Source organism: Amblyomma americanum, chromosome 11 (genome assembly GCF_052857255.1).
Source record: "Amblyomma americanum isolate KBUSLIRL-KWMA chromosome 11, ASM5285725v1, whole genome shotgun sequence".
In the NCBI taxonomy this organism is placed as follows: domain Eukaryota; kingdom Metazoa; phylum Arthropoda; class Arachnida; order Ixodida; family Ixodidae; genus Amblyomma; species Amblyomma americanum.
Genome location: NC_135507.1, coordinates 51,224,171 through 51,242,551, shown reverse-complemented (window position 1 = coordinate 51,242,551; position 18,381 = coordinate 51,224,171). Strand labels below are relative to the sequence as shown.

The following is an 18,381-nucleotide window of genomic DNA, read 5'->3' as shown; positions in this document are numbered from 1 at the left end:
TCATGGTATTTGGGCATCGGCATCGTAGCGGGCATCGGGCATCAACTTTGGTTTCTGTTTGATCCAACTCATCGAAGTTTTCTGCAAGTACCAAGAATGAGTTTCTTAGGAAAGGTGAGCAGTTGTAAAAACATATCGGTAGTGTTTAAACACATTCGAGCTTGGTTAACTTGCTTTGTCAAACCGAATGAAACCCTTTCCGTGCAGGCAATCAGACTCTGTCCGGGCCTCGTAACACGGCGGCATCACCATGCGCGCCGGTCACTGCACTCCAGTCGGCCCCTGTGCCTTCCACTCGTACCGATCGTGATTGAACAGACGGGGCGCGGAGAGCGTGCCTACGACATTTACAGCAGGCTACTCAAGGAACGGATAGTGTGCGTTATGGGCCCGGTGAGTCGATCGCTTCCTTGCGTTAGATTTGCCCGTCCCGGCGATTTCACCGTGGTCTTTTGGGGTCATGTCTGATGAGCTGAGGAACAAGCAAAAAGAGCAACCGTGCAACATTGTGGGTTTATCCTGTGCTATGTTTGTTTCGTCACTATCACGCTGACTTGTGTGAACATATGAGCTGCGTTCATCGATCACGCTAAACAATGCATTAAGCCAAAACGTCTACACCGCGGTGTCGTCGAACGTGATAGCACCACTACTATTTTCTCACTGAAATTAATTTCATCTGAGCCAATCAGATGAAGAACTTTGAGGGTTATCTATGAATTTCCTAGCGCTGGTGCCTGCACTGCGTGCTGCTAGATTAATGCGTAAGGTTTGTCCAAACTGTCGTGTACTGAAATGACAAAGTCGACTCTTCAACCTTTGCAGCATGCTTCATTGTTCACTGTTTACTCGCACAGCCAGCAATCAGGTGAGGCTGGTCTCCACTGTCACGTTTGTTACTAACACACCTGCGGTGTATTCATCGAGATTTGTAATAAGGGAGCAATTACTCATTGTCATCCACCCAAGCATAGCCATATGGCGACAAAGGAAAGCCTAAACATCTGACCATTCATCAAGATTGAAGGCGCAATATAAAGTCCAGCTCTGGATTAAACGACTCGTCCCATACTGGCTGTAGTCTGATACAACTAAAAAATGAAGCAGCGGATGCTCCTTAACCAGGAGGACCTCCAACCTGTGATGTTGACCACTTATCACAACATTGCAATCAACTGCCTTGGCTGTCGCTGGTGCATGCTAGGAAGTGCAAGGCAGTTGACCGCAGTGTTGTGACAACTGGTCAACATCACTGGTTGGAGATCCTCCTCCTAGGGGCATCTGCTGCTTCATTTCTTTTACTTGTATCAGACTATAACGAATTCACCTCAGCATGCAAAAGTATAATGGCTTGTCATGCTCTTGTAATAATAAATATGCAGTCTAGAAGTTCAATAAGTTAGTGCTAGCCAAAAGGCTGTAACTCTGAGGCACCATCTCTGATTATGAAGAAAGGTAAAAAAAGTAACCATGCTTACATTAAATCATGGCATTGAGCATGGAGTTTATTGTGCCGGTGCTGCACCTTGGTTGTGGGAGTCACTGGAGGGCTCCAGATTATTTTTGGCCACGTGGAACTCTCTAACGTGCACTGACATCAGACTTTATGCAGGCGTCTTTGTGTTTCATCCATCAAAACACTGCTGTGATGAGTATTCAATGCTGCAACCTCGGGCCCAGCAGCCGAATTCCACAGACACTGAACCACCACTGCACATTGTTCTTATACTCAGACTAAAGCAGTTGCATGCTTTGTGTGTCACCTTTTTTCACTCAGAAATATAGCTTCGACCAGGTATTCTCGGATTAAACAGAATGATAGATCTTAATGTGCTCGTAAAAAGTATCTTTTTCCAAGTTCCGCTGAAAAGACGTTTGTACAGCATTTCGGGTTTTGTGGGTTAGTGACAACAGTGCATGCTGCTGATAGTGGCGACTGCGCTCAAAATTGTGCATCAATTTTGATGGCCCGCTTTTACCTCCTCAGATCACAGATGAGATGTCCAGCCTGGTCGTGGCACAGCTGTTGTTCCTACAGTCGGAGAGCAACAAAAAGCCAGTCCACATGTACATCAACAGCCCAGGTGCATTTTTCGTGACATCTGCACGATTAAATAACTGTGTTGGCTCTAAACAGTGTGCACAATATTTAATTTGTCTAAAAAATTGTGAAAACATAGCAAAATGACAAGCATCATTTGCTGTGGGTCTGTCCTGCACAGCCACATGTCTCCCATAGGACTGCACAGCATCCTATGCTGTGTGGGCTCTGCAGTGTGGTCATTGCTCCCTGCTTGACTTCATCCAATCAGTGAACCTGTTCTCTTTTACATCATAATGCCCTTTTATTCCTTGTGGCTATGGTCATTGCAAAAAGAGATGATGAACATGAACAGGGTATAATCTCTGCGCGCCAGGTTGGCTTCCTTTATGAACATCTGCGATTACCATGCTGTGTCTTTTCATTAGCACTGTCTGGCTATATGGTATGCATGTTCCCTTGCATAAATACATGTCATAGTCTTCTCAGTAGAGATGACCCACTGGTTGCGCTTGACCTGTTTTATATTGCGGATGTACAGTTTTGTATCTGCTTGCAAGGCTACAAGGCATCTCATCTCTTCTGAACTGAACTTGACCTGTGTGCTTGCACTATCTCGACCTCAATGGCACTCGCTTGATATACTGCAGGTGGATCGGTGACTGCTGGGCTGGGCATCTACGACACCATGCAATACATTATGCCACCCATCTCGACCTGGTGCATCGGCCAGGCGTGCAGCGCAGCCAGCCTACTGCTGTGTGCCGGCACACCAGGCATGCGGCAGTCCCTGCCCAACTCGCGCATCATGGTCCACCAGCCGTCTGGCCATGCAGCCGTGAGTGACGTCCGAAGTTGTGGCACTTTGGCCAGTTTATTTCAGGCGGGTGTCCGATGTACTTGGGGCCCTCAAAGACATTTCCGAGATCCACAGAGCTCTCAGTCCTCAAAAGAAGCCTCGTTCAACTTCTAAGCTCAATTACAGGGCTCTAAAACAGCCCAGTCTACTCAGGGTGATTCCCAAAGGTAGAGTAGATTTCAGTCAAGGCAGTTGGCTCATTGCAGAGTTTCTGAGAAAGTTGCACAGCTTTTCCGTGGAGCCATATGGCTGCGTGTAGGTGGATGCTAATGAGTAATCACTCCCTTGACGTAAAAGCCACACCTACTGAGTGAAGTTTGTGATATACATCATGTCACGCCATTTCAGAGAACTATATTTTACGGCAATTTTTTTAAGGTGCAGTGTTGAGCTATGGTGGAACAGTGCAGATGTGCCTTTATTGTGTTCACAGAACAAGCTCAATTTGTAGTGATAGTTTCATGGCACAGTTCCACCTATGCCACAGAACTATGTTGCAGCTCTATGCCTTCTCTTCAGACTCCCAATTAATTTTTTTCAAGGGATCTGTGAAACATGCATTTGTTAGAACCACTGGATTAAACCGAATCGAGAGTGCACACAGCGTTGCTTTGTCGGTTCTTGACATCACTGCTCTTCGCTGTAATAGCTGTGTAAGGAACTCTGTCTGGGCAGTGTCCTCCTCTATTACAAATTCCTGTCAGATCGTTCACTTTTCAGTAGGAGTGTTTTCGGATGCTGCATTTGCCAGTCGTCCATGATGTGGCGCAATCCAGTGGGTGCCCTGTGTTATGTCACTGTGGCTACTCACGGTGCTTCCTATAGCCTCTGCAACATGGCACAGCCCAGCAGTGTGCCCATGTGACCAGCCTGAGCCAGATAAGCAGAAAATCTAGCTAGCGGGAAGAGCAGGAGAGAGTTAAGGAAGGGATTGCTTCACCCTCTTCAGCTCATGTGGCAGGCATTGAAGAATACAGGCATCGTTGCGCTGCATTACGTAAGTGCATTGGCACAGTATGTTGTAAATTTCTTCTCTGTCAACATTTAGAGGGCAACCCTGGGAGTCTTTGAACAGCTGCAGTTATGAGATTCCTCGGACTTCCCTTCGGTAGTTGCAATAAATAGTTTTTGAAAATAATGGGAAAAACAGTTCTAAAACACCAAAAATCGAAAAACCAAACCAGACCATAATTTTCAACTGCACATGACGTCATAAAGGACCAAGAAATGATGTCACAAATAGTATCAGCAAAACTCTCGTGCATGTGTTGAGTGCTTAACTGGTGACTATAAATGGTCACGCCCTTTGTGGAATGTCTGAAACGACAGAGAACAAGCTCGACTTTTTTTTTTCAGCAAGCATGAAGTGAACATCAATATGTCGGGTAGTCTGTGATGTTGCAAACGCAGAATTTCCTGTAGAAATTGCCCACATTGAGGTCTCGAAACAGGAAACTTGAAAATCCACCCGTTCTGAAACTATATTTAGCTTAGAAGTCCAGGATCCTGAGGAGAGCCTACGTAAATCTTTGGTTATATGTGTGAACTACAAAAACCATCCAGAGTTGTCCTTTAACAACAAAAGTATGTGTAAGTAGAAGGTGAACAAGTTCAGACATTGTGCTGTCTGGACCAGTGTTGCTCTCACTGCATGCCATCTGTAAAGACAAGATAAGGAAGATGATATGAAAACTGTTACCTTAGGTGTTACTACAATACGCTATTGCTTGGAGGCTGGGAGGTGATTTGTCGAAAACCCACATTAAAAGAGGGAGACTCCTGACGAGGCATTTTGTGTAAACGAGCATTTGGGTGTAAAAGAGCTTTGAGTTGAACATTTAGATTTGCATGGTGGCACTTTTGCGCTAGACATCGCATCCAGTTTTTTTTTTTTTGACAGAGTTTTCAAGAGGAACCAACTGGAGCACTTTCCGATTCACTGGCCAAAATATTCAAACAGATTTTTAAACTTTATTCTGCTGTGGTGCAGAGTTCTTGCATTGATCAAATCACGTGCGTGACATCAGGCAAGAAAAATAAAGATGATGCAGAAAGTAGCAGAGATTGCAGTGCCAAAGTATCCTTGATCTCTCAGATGTTACAAATGAAGCCCATTAGCAGCCTGCAGACCATTATAGACCTTGTGGAGTTTGCTGGCAGGTCACTGTCTAATTAGGGGCTTTTATGATTTTCTGTTACTCCTTTTTGAAACTAGGCCGTGCAAGGACAGGACTTTTTTCATGTGTGGCCAGTTTGCCCCCCCCCCTCCCCCCTCCCCCCTCCCCCCCCCCCCCCCCCCCCCCCCCCCCCCCCCCCCCCTTAAAAATAATGTATCCTTTGTACACAGTACTCAGTAATGTTGTACTTCATGTCTTCTTGAAGAAGTGCATGGCTCACCTTAATTTAAGGGGGGTGGGGGGGGGGGGGGGGGTGTTGCCAACCTCCTCCAAGCAAGAAATTTTACTTAAGAAAACCATGATGAAGCCCCACCAAGAGCAACCCATAAATCCTCCCCTGCCCTGAATGTCTTCTTTGCACCCCTGTATGTTTTCTTTGTCATGATGTGGGTTTCAGACTCTATGGCTGATTTGTTTGGTGCAGGGCCAGGCAACGGATATCCAGATTCATGCTGAGGAGATCCTCAAGCTGAAGCGCACCATTAACAACATCTATGCTAAGCACACCAAGCAGCCTCTGGAAGCTATAGGTGAGGTATAAAAGCAGCTGGTGAACATTGTACATATGTAGAGTGCTTTCGAAGTGTCTTTAGTCTTTCAGGCTGTAGGCACACTTTGATCTGAAACATTTAAATCATGGAGAATTCATGTAGAGGTTATTGATGATTAACATAGATTATTTTTATAAACAACTTTTGTACATAGGAACTGCCTCATTGGTTCTTTGGTAATGCAAACTTCAAGTGCACATTGTTAATTCTTCAAGGATATGAGCTATTTAGATGCACAAAACTTCAGTGAACATTATGCGTCACATATTTATTTTCTGAGTAGTCTTAGATGATGACATGCCCTGAAATATGACTTTTATTATTTTTTGTATGTTACAGACACGAAGGACACGAAACCTTAAACCTTTTTGCTAAGGTCTTTCACAATGTACTTAGTAGTACTACACAACCCGTTTGCAAAAAAATTTCAGGTTTGTTTGTTTTAAGAGATTTTGTTACAACCAGTCTCTCCTTGACCTCATTAGATCGGCCGACCGTTTCTATTTTATTTAACCACATTTTTCTTTTTTTCATCCACCATTATGTACCACCTCTATGCTCTCAGACAATAAAAATTGCTACAAATAGTGTTAGAAGTGTACCTTAGTCTAATAAATGTCTCCGATGCATAATATCCTGTGCCGAAAGCATGGTAATGATGTTGACATGGTGCGATACCATCAATGCACCTTCATCTACTGACTGAATGCATGTATGCCGACAGGAATTTACATTGGTATTAGCGTTGATTTTGTGTTAACACAATAAGATGTACACGTAGTCGATATTTTTAAGAACTTCTCAATTGTGTTCTAGCATGTGGTGCATACTTGAGCTTGAATTTAGTATGGTGTGCCAGTAGTCTGAATTTTCACCCCCGCTTGCTTTTTTTGTCTGTGATAAGATTTCGCTGTGCATATTATGTGGCAGCAGTATGGTAACCTGCACGAGGAAGAGATATTGGCACGGGGAAGTTTACAAATCATCAGCTATAATGCATTCCCTATGAAACCAGAGTTTTCCTGAGTAGCAACCGCAAATGCATTGCGAACGCTTTTATGTTCATACTGCCTGTATTGCTCAGTATGGGGGGTTTCCCGATTGTGGGTGGCCGAGATTCGTTTTCTTTAACTAGCCTCCTTGATTTTGCCTCATTTTGGCATTGGTTACCTGCCTTGATATTTTCACTATATAAACTGAACTCCTTTTCAAGTGCTTTGCATGAGAATAAGCTACTGAGATCAAGATAAATTGTTGTTCTGAAGTGATCAGGAAACAATCTTTGTCGATCCTTTCCTGTGCTTCCAAGAAAAAAAATTTTTTTGTTGTGTAGTTTTGTACTCATGAATAACGAGAATCATGTATTTGATTACTTAGCATGAGAAAATCAATTTAAAGTTTAAACTTAAGATGGGGGAGCTGCATTAATATTTTCTTTAAAGAGGATAATAGAATCACATAAAAATGAATGAAGAACATCCCTTGTTGACAGTTTTTCCCACTTGCAAAAGAGAAACCTGTGTTAGTTTGTTCGCTCCTTTCCCCTTCGTGATGCGCATGTCACCCCTCTCCTGATTCACAGAGAGTGCCATGGAGAGGGACCGGTTCATGAGTGCCATGCAGGCCAAGGAGTTTGGCCTCATCGACACTGTCCTCGAACACCCGCCGACGTTGGATGCGCCGTCAGAGACAAGCTAACCCAAGTCATGCTGGCCAGACAGGCTTGTGTATATTCGCAACGGCATGTTTAATTTGTTGAATACATTTATAAAAGTACAGTACACTTATTACAGCCTCGAGTTTTTCTGCCAGTTACAACTAATGTCCCAAGTGTGTTGAATTGGGAGCACCACCATGCCGGCACGAACCGAGACAGTACCGGTAATGGGTTATCTATGTGTTTCCTTTTTTGCACGCTTCTAAAAAATGCATGCCAAATGACTTGGCTCTGCATTTTGCTGGAACAAGCCTCAAAAGGCGTCACTCCAAGATGGAAGCTGAGGGGAAACAGAAGAGGTGAATACTGTAATGGACAGTAGCGATAGTATTTATCGTATTCACTCGTGTAATGGCCCTCTTTTTCCCAGAAAAGTTGATATCAATTAGGGAGGAGGGTTAATTATGCAGGGTAACAAGTTTTGACACTTTTTGTGAGCCGCCCAAACGTCCGCCCGCCCGTTTGTCCATCTATCAAGAGCGCATGGTCAGCCGCGTTCATGTCGTCGATGTTTAGCATCACTCCCTTCAAAAGGTGTTTGCTGTGTCATGGCATGATTCGATGATTCTGTGATAGTCGATAGCGCCAGCCAGTCGCTGAGAGATAAACCAAACATGCTGAACTCCTACCCTGAAGGTCAGGTGCGCGTTCCCTACCAGAGGTTAAAAAAAAATTGCGGGAGTTAAGAGTATGTAACACGAATGTTTAAGCAAGCGTTAGCTGCTGTGTGAACAAGGGGTTTGGCATTTTCACTCCCAACCTCGAGCTGACCACATTGCTTGGGGGTCTGAAGGTCCTTTCCCCATAGCTTTTCAGTGTAAAGGATGGTCCAAGTGTTCTGCTTTAAACTACTATGCACCTCTCCGATGCTCGAGTGCTTGCCAGCTTTGTAAATTTGGTACACCTTTAATTGCCGCGGTCATATTAGGCAGTCACGAAATATCTTTTCGCAGCAACATACTACCTACCTCACAGTAGCACTCATACTACTTCATGGTCTATGATGATGATGTATGAAAGAGGGCTTTACAGTTGCTTTAACACACAAGTTTGATTAACCGAAACACAATAGCTTTACATCTTTGCAACACGTGCTATGGTGACACGCAAACTGACGACCAGCAGTTTCATATGTAATGTGCTGACAACACGCATGACCTTGCCCCATGGATGGCAGTTGAGGGCTGTAAAATTTGAAATCATGGTTGGGAGAGTATTCACTTGCACCATTAATTGCTATGCAGTTTAGGAAACGTGGAAAGATATTTTTTTGCAGAAGCATTCACGACACAGCATCAGCACTTGAGAAGTATTTTATTTCTTTTATAAGGGCAAACAATTTTGAAGAAAAAAATTTGAAGCAAGGAGACAAACACGCACTGTAAACAAACTAGCAATAATAAATTAAGAGGCAGTTATTCAATGTATAAGAGGTGTGCGTACTGTATACTTCCATGTGCTCTAAGCAAGGTCTCCATGCAATGCATGTATGAGTTACAAGACCGCGGGAAAACAAAAACGAAACAACAAAATAGCAGAAAACGAGGCACAACCACAATAATAACGAGACATAAAATATGAGACCATGTAACGATAAAAGTAGTGTCACCAAAGGTGGGCGTCATGCCCAAAAGCGGAATGGTGCAAAAAGCTACAAACGTTAAAAGCCATCACCGTCACCAACCAGAAACTCGTGCTTAGAAAACCTCTTTGCAAAACCTTACTCGCAGCAGCATCTAAGTCATCTTGCTTTCACAACTATTCAAAGCTCTGCCTTCCTCAACAACAACATCATGTGAACCTTAAGCATGTAAGAATTAAAAGTTACGTATGCGCGCACCTGAAATCAATGATTTCAGAGTGGAAATGTACGAATTTTAAAATAAATCAGAGATGCAGTCGTGGGCACTGGGGCTGATCGAAAAAGGAGACATGCCCCGACATCCAGTGACCTTGTCATAAACAGACCCAAAACTGGTCAGAAGTTGCAGTTAGGTATGCAAGTTTAAGATGGAATATAACATTTGTTCACTAACAACTTATCCGCTTTACACCACGAATCATACTTTAAGGCACACTGAGGATGACTGGAGCTGACTTTCATTGTTAGTTAAATTCAAGTATTTAGCTCTTTACGCCCTAGTTGACGATAGCTCGGTAGCAAAAGATGTGTTCGTCGTTAAGAAATTTGGAGCCCAAGGTGGAACACATTTTTGCAACACTCGGTTGAGTCTTGTGACGATTATGACGTCGAGAGAATTACTGACTACGTGAGTGCTAGCTGGAAGTGGATGGCAGTGTGGTCGAGCATTGAGAGAACCACAAACAAAGAAGCACTTGACACCATTGCAGCCTGCTCGTGAAAAATGGCCTGTGGTGACGATACCTACGTTTAATTTTTGGCTTTATCTAGTTTATCAAAGCTTTGTTTTCAGTGAAGGTCGCCTCATTGTTGTTAGAACAAGATAGCAATCAACTTCAGTTAGTCCTCAGTGTCTCTTCAAAACTGGGGTAGTAAGGTCACCATCGAACCAAGCACCAAACTTTAAAGAGCACACACACCTTGCCTCCAACTGGCACTTCGCGCTCAAAACCGCAACATCCGTGACAGCAGAAAAATGGTGTGACTAGACAGAAGAAGCGTAGTGCTTTTTTTTTTTCTTCCCCAAGCATTGAAATGGGAAGGAGAAAATGCTCTCAAAGAACACAGGTGCACTAGAAGAAGAGACCACGGGGCAATGTATATGTTTTTCAACTTTTTTTTACACTTCCATTTCGTGTCACCGTCAACAGCTTGGCACGACAACTGTCCTGCGTTAGGTCATGAGTAAAATTGGCGAGGCAGAATAATGGGAGCTCCGGCGCAGACAGTGGCTAAGGCCTGTTGCAACCGGGTTGCGTGAGCTTGCTAAGTTTTCTTAAATGCCATTCTTTTGATTCACGCTGTTTCAAACGTGACCTGAGCTGTAGCGTAGGAGCCTCAAGAAGCGAAATTCAGGCATAGGAGGTCTTCGCTGCATAGATCGGCAACCAGCTGTGCTAATGTTGTCTGATGACTACAAACCTTCACCTTAGCAGTGCCATTACCTAAATGTTGGCTCACTCCAGTTTAGCAATCACTAAGCACTGCTGCGAAGGCTTATCCTGAGAAGTTTCAGAAAATAGGAGCTGTTTTGATAGCACTGCAAATTCATCCTTATTTTGACTTCTGAGCAAAGAAAATGGCACAGTATCTGTTTCACATCTCGGTGGACACCTCAACCACGCCGTAAGGGAAGGGACAAAGGAGGGAGTAAGAGAAGAAAGAGGTGCCGTAGTGAAGGGCTCCAGAATAATTTCGATCGTGTTTCGCCTCCATCGAAACACAGCCACCACAATCGAGTTCGAACCTGGGAACTCCGGCTCAGTAGCCTAGCGCCCTAACCACCAAGCCACCGTGGCAGCAAGATTTATTCTTCTCGAAAATTTTTACTCTAATGAGTGCATCTCTTTTCCCCCCTTTACATTTCTATCCCTTTCTTCGTAACTCCCCCACTATACTGGCAGACACAGAGTCTATTGAAAACAGTTTTAACTCTCAGTACTTCAACTTTGAGGCCTATGAGCAGCACATAAAAGAAAAGAAATAGCCAAATGGTCGCTGATCTAACAACAAAGAACTCCTATGTGTGAATGTAACCGTTAAAATGCTCTTGCAAGTCCTGTAGTATAACACGAAAAGGGTAGCCCTCTGTAAAGGGCAAATTGGCAGCTAGAAAGTTGGCAAGCATTGCTTGGTACTAAGTGAGCAGCACCCTGGGTAGCACTTCATCTAAGGAACGCTTACGTGCTTTGCACTAAGAACGACGGTCAGTAATGTTCTTGCCTTGCCACACTGCACTTGTCGTGCTTTTCATTTTAACTCGTGCAAATTGAAAAACATGTCACCGCAAACAACGACAACAGTGCACAAATATTTTCGCACAAATGTGCCTCCTCAAACAACTAGTTGACAAGCCTTGGCTGATATCAACGACAGTGTAGTGTAAGCTGACCTCATTTCAGTTCCAGATAAACAGCAATCATTAGGAGCACACTGACATTGTCAACAAGTCCATTAATCACTAAACGTGAAACCACGACTCTCTCTGCATCCATCATGTCGTGCTTCCAGTTTTGTAGGGACATCATATCATTGTCAAAAGGAATGATAATAGTGTATCAGCTTGTCCCAAAATACCCACACTATCACTGCAAACATACCTGGTGATAACAACCCACAAGCAACAAGTGCTGGAATGTCTCCTCTAGGGCAAGAAGTGCATTTCACTGTGCTGTAGCCACTATAAAGCTTCACACTTCCAACTCCAAAGTCTACAGAAAAACCCAGCAAATCCTCTATCTTCGATTTCTTTGTTTTTAATGTCAAAAGTGACTGGCAGTAGTTTCTCTAGCCCAGCGACAGCAATGACAGTCCTATTCACCGCACTCTCCGTTTTAGTCATTTTTGGCTACACTGTCATTATATTTTTGGTTTTGCTTGACGAGGTAAACAATACCACTGACTAGGTGGGACACCGTAAACCAACCTGCTACTACTATGCCAGCAAGAGTAAATTTATGAGGGCTTAAGAGCAACTTTTCTAACAAAATTCATCTGGCTTCTTATTTGCCGACTACAGCCCACCCTCATCACAGAAAGAACGCAGTGCTGAAGAGTGCATTCAGCAGCTATGCATAACACGGTAGGTGCTGACACGTGACAGCCAACTTGACAGGGGAATGTCAGTTCCGCTATGTGCTCGGCAACTGTCGTCATCAGCAGCGACGAATGTATATGATTGCCTTTAAATCAATGAGTAGAGAAGGAAATCAAGGCGCCTTTTTTTTCACTTGGTGCAGCTAGATATTCCTGGTCTTCAATGTCAATAAAATCATGAGTAAACGACCCTGCAAATTAACGAGAAGGTGAAGTAGAAGCAGGAATATAAAAATAGAGAAAGGCGATAATTAGGACCTGGACGCAACAGTAAGATGCTCTGGCACACAAAAAAACGAAAGCTCACGAATGGAAAGCACGAGACGATGAGCTCTAAAGGAGAGAACCGTTTTAAGAAGGGTTACACGCCAAAGGACGTTCGCGAGACACGACAGTTTCAGCCGGGACGGGACAAGAAGCATGTGTGGCGACTGTGCCCCACGCGACTACAGTGGTGAAAGTCACGTGACCAGATGGGGGCAGACTTCCTTTCAAGTCTCGTTGCTCAGATCTTCCAGGCATTCCTCATCATGAGGTCAAAGTAGGTATCCGTGTCGATGGAGGCACTCAGGCCGGCGTAGTAGTTGACAAACTCTTCGATTGTCACCTGTTGGGGTAAGCATCACGTGCGACTTGGAGAACAGTGCCGCGATCATAGCTTAAACAATAGTAGCAGGAGATCTGTGCAAGTTATGTACTGTTTTACACGTGATTGCATTCAGCAGCAAGACAAAAGGCAGTCGTGTCTAAAAGAGGTGTCACCTGGCAATTCAGCACACTGCATATATCTTCCTATTCTGTTGGTGATTGCATTTCCAGAATAACAATATGTTAAAAGAGAAAAAATAGAGAACACAATATCCTATAGCCTTTGGTACCTGCAGTCGTCAAAGAAGAGAGACTGTCTGCACTTAGAATGAAGCCGTTTAAGAAGAACAAGTTCAGTAGGTTCTGAAAGTCTTTGCCACATTTACGAACAATAAGAATTCATTTGAAGAGTTGGAACTATGTAACAAAAGTGCCCCACAAGTGTCTCACCTTGCCGTCAGGGTCATTGGGGCTGTCAAAGTTCTTCAGAAACAGCTCGAACACTTGGTCCTCGGTGAGCTCTCCGTTTTGGTACTTGGGATGCTGGTGCCCATTGAACACCCCCCTCAGGTCCTGGACGGTGATGATGCCATCGCCTGACTTGTCCATCTTGTGAAATGCCTGAGTGATGCGCTCCAGGCGTGCTGCCGACATCGGGGGCTGCAACAGAAGGGTGCATGGCAACATATGGACCACACTCGACTAAATGAGGCCCTCACTCCCTTGACCACACAATTGCTCAGAGAAGACGTGCACTGCAAGTTTCCTCAAGCGGAGTCATATAAAAGGGAAGAAAACTTTCCAGCAGAACTATCAACCCCTGCTGAAGATAGTTTCAAGTTACTGAGCATCTAAAACAGAAAGTGGACATAGCCGGCTGAGCTACAGTGCAGTGAAGCTGTGGGAGGAAGTACAGTAATGACATCGGATATAATTCTGCCAGGCTTTTCCTAGCAATTACGGAAGTGGTGTGCAGCTTGTTTACTGTACACAGTTTCACGATGGCATTTGCTGTCTACAATATGGAAGAGTGGCATTCTTTTATGGCAGTGTCAGCAAGGCAGACTTAATTTCCAAGGTAAATAGCATTGCCATATGCCATAACTCAAAACTCCGATGTTCAGCTCTTTGCCAGCGAAATATTAACCATACAGGCGAGGAAGTGGGTACTTCTGAGGATGCAAGCTCATGGTCAAGAGGTGGTTCCTGTGCTTTTTGAAGAAGTGCTCCTATAAGAAGAAGAGACAGAGAAATAAAAAAGAGAGGAAGGGGGTCTAGGCACACTACAAAATATCAATGTCACTTCTCTGCCCAGAAGGAAGACAAAAAAGTTCCAAGTTTGTTTTTGCCTGCCAACTTTTTCTGCATATTTTTCTGCGCTGTTCTCAGTGCCCTGGCACACTCAGAACACATTTAATGCTCTTATAGAACAATGAGGAACTGAAAGGGGCGAGAAGAATGAGGCTTATTATCCTGCAACAGAAAGCATATGCACATCTCGGTCACATTTTGCCACAGCTTCTTGGTGACTTGATTGGTGCAGGCCACTCAAAAGGCACTTACATGAGCAACTTTTGCATCTGCACATACTAAGAAATGAGTCTGTTTAATGCAAAACAATTTGTACAGCACAAAGGAATAAGGATAATTTAGAATGGACTTCCTACATGCACGGCCAGTCACTGGCTATGTCAAAGATGAAGACATTGCAGAAACTGCGCAGCATCCCTGTCCACTGAAATTTGTACATTTCCTTTGCATTGAACACAATATGGATCTGCAGTGGTCCAATGAGAAGCCAGGTCTTCAATTTGTCCATCTTTCAATGTGACAACGGAATGGTCTGTGCAAAAAGGAATGGGAGAAGCGTCTACGCTTACCCTGAGCGCCACGAGGAACTCATTGAAGGAAATGGTGCCGTTGCCATCCTTGTCGAGCTCCTTGAAGAGGGCGTCCACCTCGGCGGGGCTCAGGAACACCTTGAAGTCCTGCAGTCCCTTCTTGAACTCCTCCATGTCAATCTTCTTGTCCCCAGAGTCATCCATGATGCGAAACTGCCTGTACATGGCGCATTATTAGCTTTGATAACCACGCCCGCACCCCACCAAACACACACATGGAGTAGACGTGTGTACCTGATAGCAGGTTGCGGGGCTAGTTCTCTGCTTATAAAGTGGAGGCCTGAGACAGACAAGAAATGTAAGAGCCAAGCTGCTTACCAGCCTTCTCTTATTTTTACCACACCCCTACAAGCAGTTTCCCCAATTAAAATGAAAAGCTGCACCCTTGAATTAACTGCCATGATGAAACCCAACTATGTAGAGCTTCTGCTAGTAGTAGTGTCATCGTGTCTGCAGTATCCATACATGTTAAAGGGTGTTGTGCACACCAGTGGTTACCACATCAAGATCACTGCCTTTCTGCAGAGTGGTGAAAACAAAGAGTGTACTATTTCTGCACAGATTTAAAAAGTCCCCAGCAAAAAGAAAAAAAAAAGATGTTACAGGTTTCTTTTAAAACAGCACACCTTCTGGACTCCTCTCCTGTATTCATTAAAGTCTCTCCTCCTTGCTCCTCCCTTTGGGCTAACAAGGTCTCATACGCATGAAGGATGAAAAGACTTCAGTTAAGGAGAACTTGGTGGTGATGATGACGATTAGTTTTAATAGCACAAGGGCAGCTTTGGCCAAGGAGTGCCATGGCACAAAGTATTTTTCATGTACACGAGGTATGATCATAGGCCTACTTCCCAAGCTTTTCGACCCAGCTGGACAATCTGAGCACTCTTCCAGGGGAAGCTTGTACCCATAGCATCATCAATAGGTACCCGGCAGTGCAGGGGATCAAGCACCACATCTTCCGCACATGATGTAAAAGAGAGCTCTTTGAAAGGGATATGACGTTAGGTCACAGAAAACATGTACAAGGCAACAGAACCTTAAATTCTCCAGCAAGAGGCCACCCCCTCCCCCCTCGCAAAATAAACTAATGTGCCCAATGACTCGATGCTAGTAAGTGGTTCTCAAATGGGGTGTGCGGTTCGCCAGACTTGGGCTCACCTTGCAAATCCCTTGATGCCATGTGCTCCCCTCTGGAGGCACTGGTGACGCAGCTTCTCAATGGGTGTCAGGGACATGTCTAGGTTCTGCAGTGGTTGCTACCACAACGCTTCCTGAAGATCTGCACCAGTGCACGAGAAGAAGGAGCGGAAAATATCTCAAGTTAAATTCAAACCTGCCTCATTTCTGTGTTGCGTTCAGCACAGTGCGTTAGTAAAACAAAACTGCTGCATAGTTACTTTCTTTCAGACTAGTGCCAAACTCTGTTGTCTTCCCGCAATTCAAAGCATCTGGAGCTTAAAGGGAGTCTGAGGACAACTCCATCTATGTCATCCTCAGCAAAAATAGATTCTGTGGCTTTTTTTGGCACTGATGGTATTTTTTCAGCACAGAAATGCACGTTTATTGCTGAGAAGATAGGATTAAAAGATAGAACTTTTTTTCTTTCTCACTACTCGAATCAAACTTGTGACGTCAACACTCCGTGATCACTGAGTCTTTTAATGGGCCTTGACGTCACCGCCATTTACTAGTGAGAACGTCTGGTGTCAGCGATAACTATATCACCTTTTGGTGTCTTCTTGTTTACAAAAGCTACATTTTCAGTGCAATTGTCATTAGGATGCGATCATCTATTGAAGCAGGCGGCCAATTTCACAATTTGTCCTCGTCCCTTTAAACGCACGAGAATGGCAATGGTTACTTCACTTAACTGCAGTACTTTTGTAGCACCAAGGCGAGCGTATTATCAGGGTGCCTAATTTACCAATGGGAGATATCCATAACAAAGATTAAGGCCGCCTCTCCGAATCTGAAAACATGTAGTCTTCAAGCCTGAGTCCGACATATTCGAAAGCACCATGAGACGCATGTCCCACGGTACCGCCATGCACTCTAGGCGATGTTTGAATTATCATACGTATGCTGCTTTTCATCCTTACTCCAAGATGTTAACTGCGTACAACAGAAGCATATATGTAATGGCTCAATAAAGAACTGCCAAGGTACAAGAATGCCCTGTCTCACGCCACACCTATAGCTTGACTAGCAAATGAAGTATGCGCAACTTGACACAAACGACGTGGGAAGAAAATTCTCAGAAGAGTGGTCCGCTCAAGATCGCGGTGAACACCTGTGGCACACACACACTTCCCTACTACGTTACGTATGCGAGCTCCGTCTGTCGCAGTCACGCCAAAATCGCTCCAGCGGCTCCGACTGTCATCTTCGCAAATAAAACGCCCGGGAACAGCTGCACAGAACGCGAAGCGCGCGCAGTACTTTGATGACCGCACGTGTATACGTACTAAATCGCCTGCATTCCGAAAGCTTGCCCCGTCACGACCACAGCTGCCATCACGATGGACGCGAGAACCGCATTTTTGGAAGATCTGCCGTTGCGTATCGAATATGTTCATGCGAATACCCAGCTATATGAAGAAATCTCGTACTGGTAGAGATCTGCTGGTCTGTATGCTGCTTTACATTGGAACCATCAAGAAATCTATCGGTTTTAATTTAGGTACACTAATAATTAAGCCGGTATCGCTAACGGTTACGCATGCGAGGCGGCATCCTGAGCAAGCTGACTCGCGACAGGTTCAGGCATAGCCTTCAGGTCTTCCAGAACAGCATTACTTCTGCTTCGAAAACGTACGATGTCCCTCATATTAAAAACGTCTGATGACCGATGCGTGCTGATCAGGACCGCGCCTAGCTCTGGTTATTTCCCTCTACAGCGTCCGCCGGGCGTGTCGCAAGCCAGACAAACACTCCTCCCAGCCTCGCGTGCGAACGAGTGTTGGGTGCACACAATATGACACGCAAGACGCACGAGCCACCAGCACCACGCCACAAAGAACAGACCGGGCGCGCGCCCACCCAAGCTGATCGCCTGACCCAATTACAACCACGCCAAAGGGAACGCGCACGGCGTGCCGTTACGGCTTGATAGGCGAGACAGAACCGGCTGCTTTCTAAGAGACGATAAAAATAATGAAAAGCTGCTAAACGGCGGCTTCTTCAGCACCATTGTCTCGTCGAGCACGATTTAAGAGGCGAGGACAGCGTAAATATTGCACACAACAAGCTAAGGTGATACACATTAGCGGCCATGAGCCCAAGGCTCCTCCTACGTGCCGCCGGGGCTTGGGGCGGTGCGGGGTGGGGACGTCGCGGCGTCTGCCTGCATCGATCTGAAGAGTCTCGGTATAAAAGAGTTGCGCAAAAACTCGACATCGTAACGATTCCGCTAATTAATACACGAACCGATTGAGTGCCGATACGGTGGCGCTGAAGGGAAGATCGAAACAGTGTTGCAACTCCGATCTTTACCGTTTGTGCAGGTAGATGCGCCGGCGCCGCTCAGACACGTTCACTCCGCAGTGCAGACGAAAACTGGCGAACTTGCAAATCGGTCGCGTGCTTCTAGACGAATGAGTGCCGCCCACCGCAACATACCGCCTCAGGTGTTCTGAACTTTGATGAATAAATATGCTTAAATGCGCCGTAACTATGCAGTAAAAAATTATAGCTTAATGTAGAGTTAAAACTTTATCAGCACCGCAATATTGGGCATTTGTCAGATTTTTTTAACGTTATTAATTGTTTACAACTTTGTCTTGAATAAAAATGTTTGCTAGCGCCTTTAT

General features: G+C 44.8%; 2 protein-coding genes across 4 annotated transcripts; one reads left to right on the top strand and one right to left on the bottom strand.

Annotated features, from left to right (window-relative positions):
• Positions 1 to 3: 3 nt before the first annotated feature.
• Positions 4 to 7,420, top strand: ClpP (Caseinolytic protease proteolytic subunit). The gene is made up of 6 exons (XM_077644243.1): positions 4 to 114; positions 208 to 393; positions 1,988 to 2,084; positions 2,692 to 2,879; positions 5,502 to 5,607; positions 7,211 to 7,420. The coding sequence occupies exons 1-6, from the start codon at positions 97 to 99 to the stop codon at positions 7,324 to 7,326; spliced, it is 711 nt and encodes a 236-aa protein (XP_077500369.1). The 5' UTR covers positions 4 to 96; the 3' UTR covers positions 7,327 to 7,420.
• A 1,222-nt stretch (positions 7,421 to 8,642) lies between these two features.
• LOC144110138 (calcyphosin-like protein) lies at positions 8,643 to 18,186 on the bottom strand. 3 transcript variants are annotated; one of them, XM_077642965.1, is made up of 5 exons: positions 18,065 to 18,186; positions 15,731 to 15,851; positions 14,552 to 14,729; positions 13,122 to 13,331; positions 8,643 to 12,690 (listed from the first exon to the last, which is right to left on the bottom strand). In XM_077642965.1, exons 2-5 carry the CDS (start codon positions 15,805 to 15,807, stop codon positions 12,589 to 12,591), a joined length of 567 nt encoding a protein of 188 aa, XP_077499091.1. In that variant the 5' UTR covers positions 15,808 to 15,851; positions 18,065 to 18,186; the 3' UTR covers positions 8,643 to 12,588. The 3 variants fall into 3 exon arrangements, with proteins under 3 accessions (XP_077499091.1, XP_077499092.1, XP_077499093.1); XM_077642966.1 differs by having other exon boundaries at positions 17,999 to 18,138; XM_077642967.1 differs by lacking the exon at positions 18,065 to 18,186 and adding an exon at positions 17,760 to 17,864.
• Positions 18,187 to 18,381: the final 195 nt, after the last annotated feature.